The following is a 14922-nucleotide window of genomic DNA, read 5'->3' as shown; positions in this document are numbered from 1 at the left end:
AATATTCTACCTCAGATGCTCCAAATGATATATAGTTTATGACTTTTAAGAAGTACACATATTAGGGAAATAAGTGGTTAAGGACTTCCTTGGGGGGTCACTTTGCTATTGTTATGCTGTGCTGCATGTACCATCTCTCCTTCTATTAAAATCCATATGTAAAGATTTGTATTATATCAGGGCAATATAAAAGATATGAAAAAAGGAAGGTTTCTATTATAGGAGGCTGCTTATTTACCGCGCCAGCGTGGGCTGGAACCAAGAGTCTCGGTGGAGGGTGTCCAGGTTGAATGAATTCACAGAGCACGAGGTTGAGGTGGAACAGCTTCTTTATTGTTCTGCTGGGGCTAGCTTTTATACCATGGCACCAAAAGAGGAGGGGGCTATGAAGGGACTGTCACCTGACCCCAGTAGGGACTGTCACCTGACCCCAGCAGGGATCAAGGAATGATCATGTGCACTCAAACTTCCTTACCCAACTCCAGGAGCAGAGGGAAGTTATTATGTTTTCTTTGCAGATAAGCACCTCAAATGGGGGCAGGGAAATGTAAATCGGGGCTGCAATTCCCACACTTGTTTTATCCTGGCTGCTCATCCCCGAAATAACCACACAGAAACTGTATTAATTAAATCACTGCTTGGCCTATTAGCTTTAGCTTCTTATTGCTGATCTCTTACATCTTAATTTAACCCATTTCTACTAATCTGTGTATCGCCACGTGGCTGTGGCTTACCGGCAAGGCTCTGTCTGGCATCTGTCTCTGGTGGGGGAGGGGGAGGGAGATGGCTACATGGCTTCTCCTAACTCCACCTTCTTTCTCCCAGCATTCAGTTTACTTTTTCCTGCCTAGTTCTACTCTGCCCTATCACAGGCCAATGCAGATTCTTTATTCATTAACCAATAAAGGCAATACACATACAGAAGGACTTCTTTTTGGAATTTCAAATGATTTACACCAAACCAAAATGAACCATTCTGAGAGAACCAACATCTCCAATGTCCTGTAAGTAAACAGATAAAAATAATTAAACCATGTTCAGAGTAAAATACCAACTTAACATTGATATCTTCATTATTTTTAAGTATTTTAAGACAGTGAAGTGAAATAAAAATGTGCTGTGCTTATGTAAGTGGACCTTCATGTTTATCTTACTCAGTGGCTACAATTTTCATAGCTATTTATAAAAACGAATCCAGAACTAATAGATGAGGCATGAAAGGGTGGCGGAGGAGGGACAGGGTGAGACTGTGGAGCATCAGCTGATTACAGCAACAGACATCAATTGTGATTCTGCCTTAGCGTGCTTTCAAGCTTCCTAGAACACGCACTTCTCTTTGGTGCATGTGTGTGGGGTGTGTGTGGGGTGTGCACATGTGTATATATGTACATGAGGAGGTCTGGGGTTGACAGCAGGTGCTTCCCCCAATGCTCCCCACTTTCATTTTCCAGGCAGGGTCTCTCACTGATCTTACAGTTTGCCAAATCTGGCTAATGTATCTGTCCAACTCGCGCCTGGGATCCCTCTCATTGTCTCCCAGTGGTGAGATTATGTGACCCTCATGCCTGTCTGGCTTTTATGTGGTCCCTGAGGATCTGAACTCAGGTCACCATGCTTACTGGCCAAGTACTTTAGTCCCCGAGCCTCTCCTCAGACCTAACTATCATGTCCTTCCAAATCTTGCCTTTATTTTAACTGTTTGTTTGTGACGTTTAAACCCATAGGCCACAAAACAGTAAAGGTTATATGCCTTTTATGAAGGGGAAAAGAAATACTATGAGAATCTCATCTTTCTTCAACTTGTTTTCTTTTCATGGCTCCCCGTCAACCTTACTAACTTCAGAGCAAAGATTTTATGACAGAATTCCGACATTAAAGCTGCCTGGAGATAAGATATGGATGGGCAAATGTACTTGGAAATAAACAGTGGGAGTGTGAAAAATACTGTGGGCTACTTGATATTGAAATAACAAAGACATGGAGTAGGATTGTAGCCCTCACCAGCTCCTGTCAGAACTGAACACATCGTTCTTAAAATTCAGGTGGAAATAATTTATTTTAAAATAATTTTGAGGCATTCCTGCCCAGACTACTGAAGAAGAAACATGTGAGCTGACAGCTGAAAAAGGTTTTCATGAAGAAAGAGCATAAACATAAGGTACATCAAGAAAGTAGGTGGCCCAGAAGTTACTTCAAAACCCATAGGGACCGCTGTAGCAGAAGACACAATGGAGGGGTAAGTGTGCTCCTGACCCCCCCCCCACAAGCCCGGTAAGGGAACACACAATTTTCCTGCCATCCTTATCTCCCTGGGTATTCTGAAGGGGTGGCTTCCCCCAGCTAAACCCTCTTTCCTCCTACCCCATCCCCGCATTCAGCCAGGAACCCCTTCCCTTCCTCTTTCCCTTTTTCGGGGCATAAAATCCTCCAACTCAGCCTGTGTGGGCGCTGCCGGGATGGGGCGGTGAGTGCAAACGGGAGGGAGTTCCTTTGTTTTAATAGCCTGCCTGCAGCAAGGTAGGACTGCAGGCAAAGTGATTCCTGGCCAGCAAGGGGCACTAATCCTGTAGCAGAAGACCCAGCGGAGGGAAGAGCCATTGGAGAGCATCTGAAGGAAGAGATGGGCAGGCACTAAGGCAAGAATTCCTCCAACAATCTGAAAAATAACATGAAAACACCAGATCCCAGCGATCTTACGACAGAAGGACTTGAACACCCTATCCCAGAAGAAGTGGAAAACAGTGTCATTATGAAAGCAATAGAGTCTCTTAAACAGGGTATGAATAACTCACTTAAAGAAATAGAAGAGAAATATAACAAAAGATTGAAGAAATGAGTAAAGAAATGGAAGAGAAATATAACAAAAAGTTTGAAGAAATGAGTAAATTCGTAAACGATATCCTGGGAAACCAAGAAAAAACAATCTAACAGGTAATGGAATCAGTTCAAGAACTGAAAACTGAAATGGAGGCAATGAAGAAAACACAAACTGAGGGCCGGCTGGATATGGAAAATCTAGGTAAACAAACAGAGACTTCAGGAACAAGCATAACCAATAGAATACAAGAGATAGAAGAACGAATCTCAGATTATGAAGACACCATAGAGAAAATAAACGCTCTGACCAAAGAAAACAGCAAATCCAACAAATTCTCATCACAAAACATTCAGGAAATCTGGGACATAATAAAAAAACCAAATCTAAGAATAATAGGGGTAGAAGAAGGAAAAGAATTGCAGACCAAAGATCCAGAAAATATATTCAACAAAATTATAGAAGAAAACAGTCCCAACCTAAAGAACGATATTCCTATGAAGGTTCAAGAAGCATACAGAACACCGAATAGACTGAATCAGAAAAAAACACCCCTTGCCATATAATAGTCATAACACAAAGCATTCAGATTAAAGAAAGGATATTGAGAGCTGCAAAGGAAAAAGGTCAAGTAACTTATAAAGGTAAACCTATCAGACTTACACCAGACTTCTCTATGGAAACCATGAAAGCCAGAAGGTCCTGGATAGAGGTACTGCAGAAACTAAGAGACCATGGATGCAAGCCCAGACTACTATACCCAGCCAAGCTATTGTTCACTATCAATGGAGAAAACAAAATATTCTAGGATAAAAACAAATTTAAATAATACATAGCAACAAATTCAGCCTTACAGACAATATTAGAAGGAAAATCACAACCCAAGGAATCCAACATTCCCAACACTGCCTACAATAACTCAGATATCTAGCGACCCTTCACAAGCACAACTCAAAGAAGGAAAACACATACACTCTACTACCCCCCCCCCCCAAAAAATGACCGGAGTCAGCAACCACTGGTTATTAATATCAATTAATATCAATGGACTCAATTCACCTATAAAAAGGCACAGACTTAGAGATTGGATACGAAAACAAGATTCAACATTCTGCTGTTTACAAGAAACACACCTCAACCACAAAGACAGATACCTACTCAGAGTAAAGGGTTGGGAAAAGGTTTTCCAAGCAAATGGACCTAAGAAAAAAGCAGGTATGGCCATTCTAATATCTAACAAAATCGACTTCAAACTAAAATCAATCAGAAGAGATGGAGATGGACATTTCATGCTCATAACAGGAACAATTCATCAGGAAGAAGTCTCAATCCTGAATATCTATGCCCCTAATATAAAGGCACCCACATATGTAAAAGAAACTCTTCTAGAACTCAAGGCAGTCATCAAACCACACACACTAATAGTAGGAGACTTCAACACACCTCTCTCACCAATGGACAGGTCAATCAGACAGAAACATAACAGAGAAATAAAAGAATTATTGGAGGGATTGAATCAAATGGACTTAACAGACAACTATAGAACACTCCACCCAAACAGGAAAGAATATACTTTCTTCTCTGCAGCTCATGGAACCTTCTCGAAAATTGACCACATACTCGGTAACAAAGCAAACTTCCACAGATACAAAAAGATATTAGTAACGACCTGTGTCTTGTCAGATCACCATGGATTAAAGTTAGAATTCAACAACAATGCTACCCCCAGGAAGCCAACAAACTCATGGAAGTTGAACAGTCAACTACTAAATCACCCCTGGGTCAAGGAAGAAATAAAGAAAGAAATTAAAGTCTTCCTTGAATTTAATGAAAATAAAGACACAACATACTCAAACCTATGGGACACTATGAAAGCAGTGCTAAGAGGAAAGTTCATAGCACTAAGTGCCCAATTAAAGAAAACGGAGAAAGCACACATTGGAGACTTAACAGCACACTTGAAAGCTCAAGAAAAAAAAAAGAAGCTGATTCACCCAGGAGGAGTAGAAGACTAGAAATAATCAAACTGAGGGCTGAAATCAACAAAATAGAAACACAGAAAACAATCCAAAGAATCAATGAAACAAAAAGCTGGTTCTTGGAGAAAATCAACAAGATCGACAAACCCCTATCCAAACTAATCAAACAGTAGAGAGAGAACATGCAAATGAATAAGATCAGAAATGAAAAGGGGGCCATAACCACAGACACAGAGGAAATTCAGAGAATCATTAGATCTTACTACGAAAGTTTATATGCCACAAAGTTGGAAAATGTAAAAGAAATGGACATTTCTTTAGATAAGTACCATATACCAAAATTGAACCAAGACCAGGTGAACAATCTAAATAGACCTGTTAGTCGCGAAGAATTAGAAGCTGTTATCAAAAATCTCCCTACCAAAAAAGCCCAGGACCAGATGGTATCAATGCAGAATTCTACCAGAACTTCCAGGAAGAGCTAATACCTATAAGAGAATTACAGGCCAATCTCACTCATGAACATCAACGCGAAAATTCTCAATAAAATACTGGCAAACTGAATCCAAGAACACATTAGAAAAATTATCCATTATGATCAAGTAGGCTTCATCCCAGAGATGCAGGGCTGGTTCAACATTTGCAAATCTATCAATGTAATCCATCATATAAATAAACTGAAAGAAAAAAACCATATGATCATTTCATTGGATGCTGAAAAAGCATTTGACAAAATTCAACACCCATTTATGATAAAGGTGTTGGAGAGACTGGAGATACAAGGATCATACCTAAATATAATAAAAGCAATATACAGGAAGCCGACAGCTAACATCAAATTGAATGGAGAGAAACTCAAAGCCTTTACACTAAAATCAGGAACAAGACAAGGCTGTCCACTCTCTCCATACCTCTTCAATATAGTGCTTGAAGTTCTAGCAATAGCAATAAGACAACATAAGGAGATCAAGGGGATTCGAATTGGAAAGGATGAAGTTAAACTTTCGTTATTTGCAGACAATATGATAGTGTACATGAGCGACCCCAAAAAGTCTACCAAAGAACTCCTACAGCTGATAAACACCTTTAGTAATGTGGCAGGATATAAGATCAACTCCAAAAATAGGTTGTCCTCCTATACACAAAGGATAAAGAAGCAGAGAGGGAAATCAGAGCAACATTACCTTTCACAATAACCACAAATAGCATAAAATATCTTGGGATTATTCTAACCAAGGAAGTGAAAGACCTATTTGACAAGAACTTTAAGTCTTTGAAGAAAGAAATTGAGGAGGATACCAGAAAATGGAAAGACCTCCCCTGCTTTTGGATTGGGAGAATCAACATAGTAAAAATGGCAATTCTACCTAAAGCAATCTATGGATTCAATGCAATCCCCATCAAAATCCCATCAAACTTCTTCACAGACCTTGAGAGAACAATAATCAAGTTTATATGGCAAAACAAAAAACCCAGGATAGCCAAAACAATCTTATACAATAAAGGAACTTCTGGAGGCATTACCATCCCTGACTTCAAACTCTATTACAGAGCTACAGTATTGAAAACAGCTTGGTATTGGCATAAGAACAGAGAAGTTGACCTATGGAATCGAATAGAAGACCCGGATATTAACCCACAAACCTATGAACACCTAATTTTCGACAAGGGAGCTAAAGGTATACAATGGAAGAAGGAAAGCATCTTTAACAAATGGTGCTGGCATAACTGAATGTCAACCTGTAGAAGAATGAAAGTAGATCCATATCTATCACCATGCACAAAACTCAAGTCCAAATGGATTAAAGACATCAACATTAATCTGTCCACTTTGAACCTGATAGAAGAGAAAGTGGGAAGTAGTCTATAAGATATAGGCACAGGAGACCACTTCCTAAGTAGAACCCCAGTAGCACAGACAATAAGAGAATCAATGAATAAATGGGACCTACTGAAAATGAGAAGCTTCTGTAAAGCAAAGGACACTGTCAGTAAGACAAAAAGGCTACCTTCAGACTGGGAGAAGATCTTCACCTACCCCTCATCAGACAAAGGTCTGATCTCCAAAATATACAAAGAACTCAAGAAACTAGACACTAAAACTCTAATTAACCCAATTAAAAAATGGGGTACTGAACTGAACAGAGAATTCTCAACAGAAGAGCTCGAACGGCCAAAAGACACTTAAGGTCATGCTCAACCTCCTTAGCGATCAGGGAAATGCAAATCAAAACCACCTTGAGATACCATCTTACACCTGTCAAAATAACTAAACTCAAAAACACCAATGATAGCCTACGCTGGAGAGGATGTGGAGTGAGGGGAACACTCATCCATTGTTAGTGGGAATGCAAACTTGTGCAGCCACTGTGGAAATCAGTGTGGCGGTTTCTCAGGAAACTGGGAGTCAACCTCCCTCAGGACCCAGCAATTCCACTCTTGGGAATATACCCAAGAGATGCCCTATCATACTACAAAAGTATTTGTTCAACTGTGTTCATAGCTGCACTATTTGTAATAGCCAGAACGTGGAAACAACCTAGGTGCCCCTCAATAGAAGAATGGTTAAAAAAGGTGTGGAACATATACACATTAGAGTTTTACTCAGCGGTAAAAACAATGACATCTTGAATTTTGCATGCAAATGGATGGAAATAGAAAACGCTTTACTGAGTGAGGTAACCCAGACCCAAAAAGAGGAATATGGTGTGTACTCACTTATAAGTGGATTCTAGCCATAGTTAAAGGTCTTTGAGTCTATAATTCGTGATCCTAGAGAAGCTAAATAAGAAGGTGAACCTGAAGAAAATCATATAGTTATCCTCCTGGATATTAAAAGTAGACAAGATTGCCAGGCAAACTTGGGTGCACGAGAGGGGGGGTGATGGAGGAGTGGAAGTAAGGGGAGATGGTTAGGGAGAGGGGAGAGGGGGAGGATTGGGGATGGCTTGGGGGAATGGGAGGGGGGTTTGGAGGAAGGATGGTTATGGGAGCAGGGAAATTTATATCTCAACTAAGGGAGCCATTTTAGGGTTTGCAAGAGACTTGATTCTGGAGGGGTTCCCAGGCCCAAGGACCCAGATTGTTCCCTGGGCAGCAGAGGAGAGGGTGCCTGAACTGGCCTTGGCCCATAACCATACTGATGAATATTTTGCATGTCACCACAGAACCTTCATCTGGCGAAGGATGGAGATAGAGACAGAGACACATATTGGAACACTGGACTTAACTCCCTAGGTCCAAATGAGAAGCAGAGGGAGGGAGATCGTGAGCAAGGAAAGCAGAACCAGAGGGAACCTTCATCCGACGATGGATGGAGATAGAGACGGAGACCCACATTGGAGCACTGGACTGAGCCCCCAAGGTCCAAATGAAGAGCAGAAGGAAGGAGAACATGAAAAAGGAAGTCAGGACCGCGAAGGGTGCGTTCACCCAGTGATACAAGGGGACTGATCGAATGAGAGCTCACCAACGCCAATTGGACTGGGACTGAACGAGCATGTGATCAAACCGGATTCTCTGAATGTGGCTGACTTGGGGGCTGAGTGAGAAGCCATTGACAATGGCACTGGGTCTTGTTTCGTCTGCATGGACTGGCTTTTTGGGATCCTGGTCTGTTTGGATGCTCACCTTCCTGGACCTGGAGGGAGGGGGGAGGAACTTGGATTTCCCACAGGACAGGAAACCCTGACTGCTCTTGGGAATGGTGAGGGAGGAGGAGAGGGAGTGGGGGGAGCGGGAGGGTATTGGGAGGAGGGGAGGAAGTAGAAATTCTTTAAATAAATAAATAAGGAAAAAATAATAATAATTTTGAGGTAGGGATATTTAAAAATGATTTTTGAGTATCATGGAGCTTAGTGGTAGAACGTTTGTCTAGCATGTGCTAGGAGCACCGTGAATAGGGGGTGGTTAAGTTCTATATTAAAGCCCTTTCGACTAAGAAGCTCTTCATAGACTGCATTTATACTTGGCTGCTGGAAGACCAGGTTGCTTCCCTAAGAAGTTCTGTTTGCTTTGACTGTTTCTTTCACCCTTCCCTTCCCTTTTCTTTTTTCTCTATTTCCTTCCTTCCCCTCTCCTGCTCTTTCTCTCCAGTGATGCCAGGGTTTCTTAGAATATTTTTTTTCTTCTTCTGAAGCTCTTGCTTTAAAATCCATCTAGTTCTTAAAAACTTTAGGACAGTGATTTTCAACCTTCCTAATGCTGCGGAACTTTAATGAGGAACTTTAACACAGTTCCTCATGTTGTGGTGGCCCTCACCCATAAAATTCTTTTCATTGTTACTTCATAACTGTAATTTTGTTGTTATGAACTGTAATGTAAATATTTGTTTTTCAATGGTCTTAGGTGACCCCTGTGAAAGGGTCTCAATTTCTAAAGCGTTGTGACCCACAGGTTGAGAACCAACCACTGCTTTCGGACATTGATTGGTACCTGTTTTACCTTAGACAGATGCATTGAAGATTAACAAAATAAGGTATTTTATATTTGATAATTTAACATTATTAGGAGTAAAGGATACTCATTAAATACAATTTAGAAAATGCAAATATATTGTTAAGATATATTTTTTCAGTACTTTTCTACTTATGTTTTAATAAATAAAACTATTTTAAACACACACACACACACACACACACACACACACACACACACACACACACGTCATGTTGGGGACTGAATCCTGGGAAACACTCTACCACTAATCTATTTCCTCATCTGGCATTTGGATGCATGATCTTTGATTTTAACATCTGAGTTTTATTACATCAAGTACCATTGCTTAACCATTCCTTTTATATTAAATATATGTGGTTTCTAATTACTTCTTTTTATAAATAACCCTGTCATGGATGTTCTTAGTCATGGACCTTTCCTGTGCTTACTGTTACTTCTCGCTCTGAAAAAACTCTGTAGAGAGAGGACTTAAGGCTGATGACATTTTAGCCCCTGATAAAAATGGGAGACTTGGTGGTTTTGCTTTGTTTCTTTGTTATATAAGCTGCAGTTGCAGCAAGGCTGACCTCAACTTTATTGACACTGCTAACCCTTGACTGAATGACAGTGCATGTTAATTCTTGTAGTAATTTATAACAACAAAAGGGTGTACTGGGTTTCTCAACTGATTTCTACATATGACTAAGTACCTGCCAAGCACCAAGGCTGTCACCCATTGTTGGGGAGACCAGCTCACTTTCCCTTATGCACCCAGACTTTGTTAAGTAGATTCAACAGCACAGTAAGAGCTGCTTTGCTACAGTGAATTTGGACCTCCTGCCAGTTGATGCAGTGGTTTTCCTCGAATGGTCCTGTCTTTTTTGTTAGATTTTCTCTATTACCAATGGTGTCTATTGTGTTTTTGATCTAACTAGCACAAGTTTCCAGGAGGAGCAGTTTGGAGCCTGGGAATGAAATGAGCACAGTTTTGGACAGGTGTTACACCTGGGATGTTACCTAGTCAGAGTTATACTTTCTCCTTCTTGCACCTATGTTAGTTGTTTGGGAAACACTATGTAATTCCATGCTTGCTCTTAACAGCAAGACAGTGAGCAAACTAGTCATACGGCCTTAGGAAAGTTCCAGCTTTGTGTGGTAGTGAACCTCCCATAGTCCATGCTGGTCTCAAACTCACTCACTACGTAGTAGGGCTGGTCTTAAATTTCTGCGTCTCCTGCCTCTAATTCCCAAGTGCTAGGATTACAGGTGCTCACTATCACACCTGGCACAAGCCAGAAGTTACAACAAATGATGACTTTCAGAGCTAAGAGGACAGCTTTTGAGGGGCCAATCCTTCTCTCCAGGGACTGAAGTTAGGCTTGGCTTTAAGTGTCTTAACCTGTTGAGCCATCTTGTCAGCCAAGCTACAAGCTTTTAAAGATTTACTTTATTTTGAGACCTGTCCTACTATGTAGCCCAGGTAGACCTTAAATTCATGGCAATCCTCTTGTCTCATTACTCTGAACCTCAGTCCAGTGAATTTATGGATAATTATGCACATCCAATCTACCTTCCATCATTGCAAGGCCTGAAAGTCAAAACGATATATATCCAAGTTCCCCTTCAAAACACTTTTGCACTTCAAAATGGCTTGCAAAAATATCAAAGCATATATGAAATGAATGTTTTTATGATAATTGAATTTTTATTGGAACACAAGGGCCCTCAAGACTAGACTCAGGTTATTTTTGTACACTGTCAGAGTAAGGCAGCTGTAACAACAGTATCATCTACAAAGCCTACATATTTTCTGTTGGCCCTTCATGGGAAATGTTAGGTGATCCTTTGTCTAAACACTGATAAATAAAAGAATCATTTTTTCCTGCTTTTTATAAGCTTCCTGTCATAGAAATAAACTTGCTGAAGAAAACCATTCAGAATTCCTATCATTAGAAACAGTATAATTAGTAATCCATATTAGTTAATAAACGAATGGAACTAGGTGTAGGATGTGCATGCATGAACACGGAGTTACCATGACCATCCACCTTCCTTCTGCTCTGCCATCTCTCCCAGTATCCAGCAACCCTTCTATTTTGGGGCCATCCTCCTATTGATTTATTTATACTAACCAGTGGAAAGTAGTTTGGCTCAAAATGGCAAAAATGCCAAGGTTGAGAAACCCCAGTCTAGAGCTGCACAACTGTCATGTCCAGCTTCATTCTTTTCGAGCTGGGCAACGGTGGGAATTAATCCCAGAATCCCAGTTATTTACATGGTACTAAAAGCAGTCTCACCCACAAAGCACTTGTGGGAGCCAGATCTTCACCCAAAACACTTGAGACTGGTGCCAGTCATGAGAAAATGTATAAGTATTGCAATTTTATTTTTTGTTGGATATGTCAAATTGAAGTTGGAAAAGAGGTGATAAAAATGTGGAAAACTGTGGTGTAGATGTGGTTTGTTCCCTAAGGGCTGATTTACTGAAAGCATTAGCAGTTTGTAGGAACCTTCAAGAGTGAGGCTCAGTGAAGGTGATAAGCCACGGGAGGCCTGCTCTCCACAGGAACTCATGCTGTACCTGCAGAGTAAAGGAGCAAGCCTAACCATCTCCCTAGTCTGTCTTGTCTTTCACCTTCTTCACATACCACTCCTGCCACTGAGATGCTGTGTTCCATGGAGCCCTCGCCAGAGGCTGAACTGATGGGACTACCCAACCTTGTACTTTCAGCCTCCATACTATGGCCTAAAATCTATTCTTTATAAAGTACATAGCCTTAGGCATTTCATTCCAGTGAAAGAATATAGTCTGTTATGTTATAAGAAAATATGTGTGTTTATATTGAAGCACTATTTAGAATAGACAAGTTAGGCAATCAGCCAGGTATCCATTCACAGATACATAGATAATGAAAGTGTGATATGTGATATGGAGCTTTACTAAACTATAAAAGAATGAAATTATGTAATTAATGAAGAAATGGATGGAACAGGAGATCCTCAACAAATAACCATGTTCTCTCTAGTGGAGTCTAATCTGTAAACATAATATGTCTATTTATAGTTATATATTATATAAATATTTAAGGAGATGCCTAGGGAGAGGACTAGTTAGAGGGGGTGGAAATAAGGGAATAAATATGGTCAAAGTATATAGTATACTCAAGTGAAAATGTCTTTACAAAACAACAGACTCTACACACACACACACACACACACACACACACACACACACACACTATATCTCAGAGTTTGGTCCCTGGAATCTGCACAATGTAATGTGCCCTCTGACCTCCACATACACACTATAGCAGTGCATGCCACTGTCCATACCCCCCCACAAATGTAAACAAATGTAAAGCTCTATTTCTAAAAGAAATCGTAAATAAAGATTCTAAGTATATATCTAAATATATACCGTATCAGTTTCTCTAAGTTTTAACAAACTGAATGTAGATTATTCCTGCATATTTATTGGAGTGTAGACTGCTTTCCTCCTAATTACAGATCTAAAAAATAATGTCAATAAAGGTAGACCATAAAGAGGCTGGCTGACCCAAGTAGATCTAGTTCCTGTAAATGAAGTACTTGGGAAGATGAGGAAGGAGGATTGCCCTGAGGTTGAGGCCACTTTGGGCTACAAAGTAGCTCCACTGATCCTGGGCTACAAAGTGAGTTTAAAATAAAATAAAAAAATGAACAATAACAACAAAAATGCAAAAACATAAACTGAAGTAATGATGTTGATGACTACTATTATTAGGACAGTTATAGACAATTAACAAACTTCTACCATACTCATTCAGCAAATAACTGCATGACAATCCTATGGGGCATGTGGACTCATATCTCTTTTACAGATGAACTTAGGCTTAAGGGAATGAAAATGGTTTATCTGAAACGATGCCATTAGTGTAGCCATCATTCATAATGATGCCTTACAATGAGTTAGTTCGTGGCCTTTTGTGGACTATTTGTAATACTATGAAGTTTTTTTTCTTACATGACATCATTTTTTTTCTTTTGGAGTTGATGAACTCCAAAGGATGTTAGAGACATAATGCAGAGAGGGGCTTAGGACTACTCAACAGAAGTGATATTTCATATGCATCTCTTATAAAACTATATGAATGAAAGGCATTAGATCCATTTCTCTGCTAAGTCTTTCTAGGTCTCCTATGTCCTGTCAGCCATCACTAGCGGAAGAGGGAGTTTTACTACAAATGAGACACTAAGTAGTCACCCAGAAGCTGTAAATGCAGTCTGGCTAACACAGGCCAGCAGGCAGCATGCAGAGTCAAGCAAGTTGTGCAGTTTCTCACGGACGCTTTACCTGTCCCCTGGAGTCTTCTTCCAGTCCTCCTAAAATGAGATCACAATATTAATGACCAAAAATCAATAAATTAAAATGTTGAAAATGTTAGAGAAAATAATAGCCAGATTTTAACTACTGTAAGACTGCCAATTACAAGAAAATGCTTAGCCCTTTGGACTTGGAAAACTTTCAGTGTCCATAGTCAATTAGAGTGGAGGATGCCCATATCGTTCCTTTCACTGTGTAGCCCTGGCTGTCCTGGAACTAGCTCTTGTAGACCAGGCTGGCTTCGAACTCACAGAGATCTGCCTGTATCTGCCTCCCAAGTGCTGGGATTAAAGGCGTGTGCCACCACAACCCTGGTACCACTTTTAAGAAGTCTCTTACACAGTTGCTTTTGTTACATATTTACTATGTGCATGTGTACTTTCTTGCTATATTGAACAAGAGCCAAACTACTTCTCAGAGCTCCTGAGAGCAAGACTACTTGAGTGTAAGCTCCGGGCTTACCACATCTGAGTCACATGAAAGTTTGCTAGAAACATGGACTCAAGGGTCCTACTCTAGACCCACTGAGTTAGAGTCAGCATTTTAACAGTCCCTCGGATGTGCCTGTATTTATCATACAATCATTAATGGATACTTTCGTTTTCACCAGATAATCCATCGTTTTCTATTCTACCAGCCACCAGCAATCTCTCACTCACTAGAAAGGCTTAGTGTCTCTCATTGCTAGCCTACAGACGCTCCTGAAATGACCACACCCCTTGCACTGTCCTCTGTGGGACCTGAGTTCATTACCTTCTGCATCTGAGATGGTGATCACCGGAGAGTCGGTGCGCATCTTCTCCTCCTGCTCATTCCTTCTCTCAGTCGCCTGTCTGTCAGGTGGAAGGTTTTTAAGTGAAAAAAGGGATTAAGAAAAAAAAAATAAGGGTAGGTATGTTACAGAAAAAACTCCATAATGCTTAGTATAGTGAACATATTAAACATGTTCAAGCTTCTGAATATTTTAAAAACATAAATTCACAAAATTTCCAAGAATTATATCACTATAATATTATTATGTTAAAAAGAAAGTATCTTTCTTTTCTAAAATATTATTATTATTAGTTTAACAAGATCTCACTGTGTGACCCTGACTGGCCTACAACTCACTCTGTAGACTAGGCTGGCCTTGAACACCAAGAAATCCACCTGCCTCTATTGGGATTAGAGGCATATATCACCATACCCAGTCAAAATTTTGTTTTTAATGAGCTCTTTTTGTAGTTCTGGGGATCAAGGTCAGGATCCAGTGCTTCACAGGCAACATCCTTGTAGTAAAAGGAGCGGTGGGCCCAGCTCCCAGCCGCCCGGCTAGCTTAACCCCTAAA

General features: G+C 40.3%; 1 protein-coding gene across 7 annotated transcripts in view; it reads right to left on the bottom strand.

Annotated features, from left to right (window-relative positions):
- Nucleotides 1–622: 622 nt before the first annotated feature.
- Wdpcp (WD repeat containing planar cell polarity effector) overlaps nt 623–14922 on the bottom strand; it is a 284986-nt gene continuing 270686 nt past the window's right edge. For 6 of the 7 annotated variants that reach the window (XM_085692260.2, XM_085692256.2, XM_085692258.2 and 3 more), the window contains 3 exons: nt 14348–14427; nt 13565–13593; nt 8285–8434 (listed from right to left, as the gene is read on the bottom strand). In XM_085692260.2, the coding sequence (XP_085548386.2) occupies nt 8300–8434; nt 13565–13593; nt 14348–14427 (244 nt within the window). In that variant the 3' untranslated portion in view covers nt 8285–8299. Of the gene's footprint in view, nt 1003–8284; nt 8435–13564; nt 13594–14347; nt 14428–14922 lie in introns of those variants that run through there. The other variant, XM_048435510.3, reaches the window with a different exon arrangement.

Source organism: Myodes glareolus, chromosome 8 (assembly GCF_982192425.1).
Source record: "Myodes glareolus chromosome 8, mMyoGla1.1, whole genome shotgun sequence".
Classification (NCBI taxonomy): domain Eukaryota; kingdom Metazoa; phylum Chordata; class Mammalia; order Rodentia; family Cricetidae; genus Myodes; species Myodes glareolus.
The sequence above is the reverse complement of the archived record's forward strand: the minus strand, read 5'-3'. Positions and strand labels throughout refer to the sequence as shown.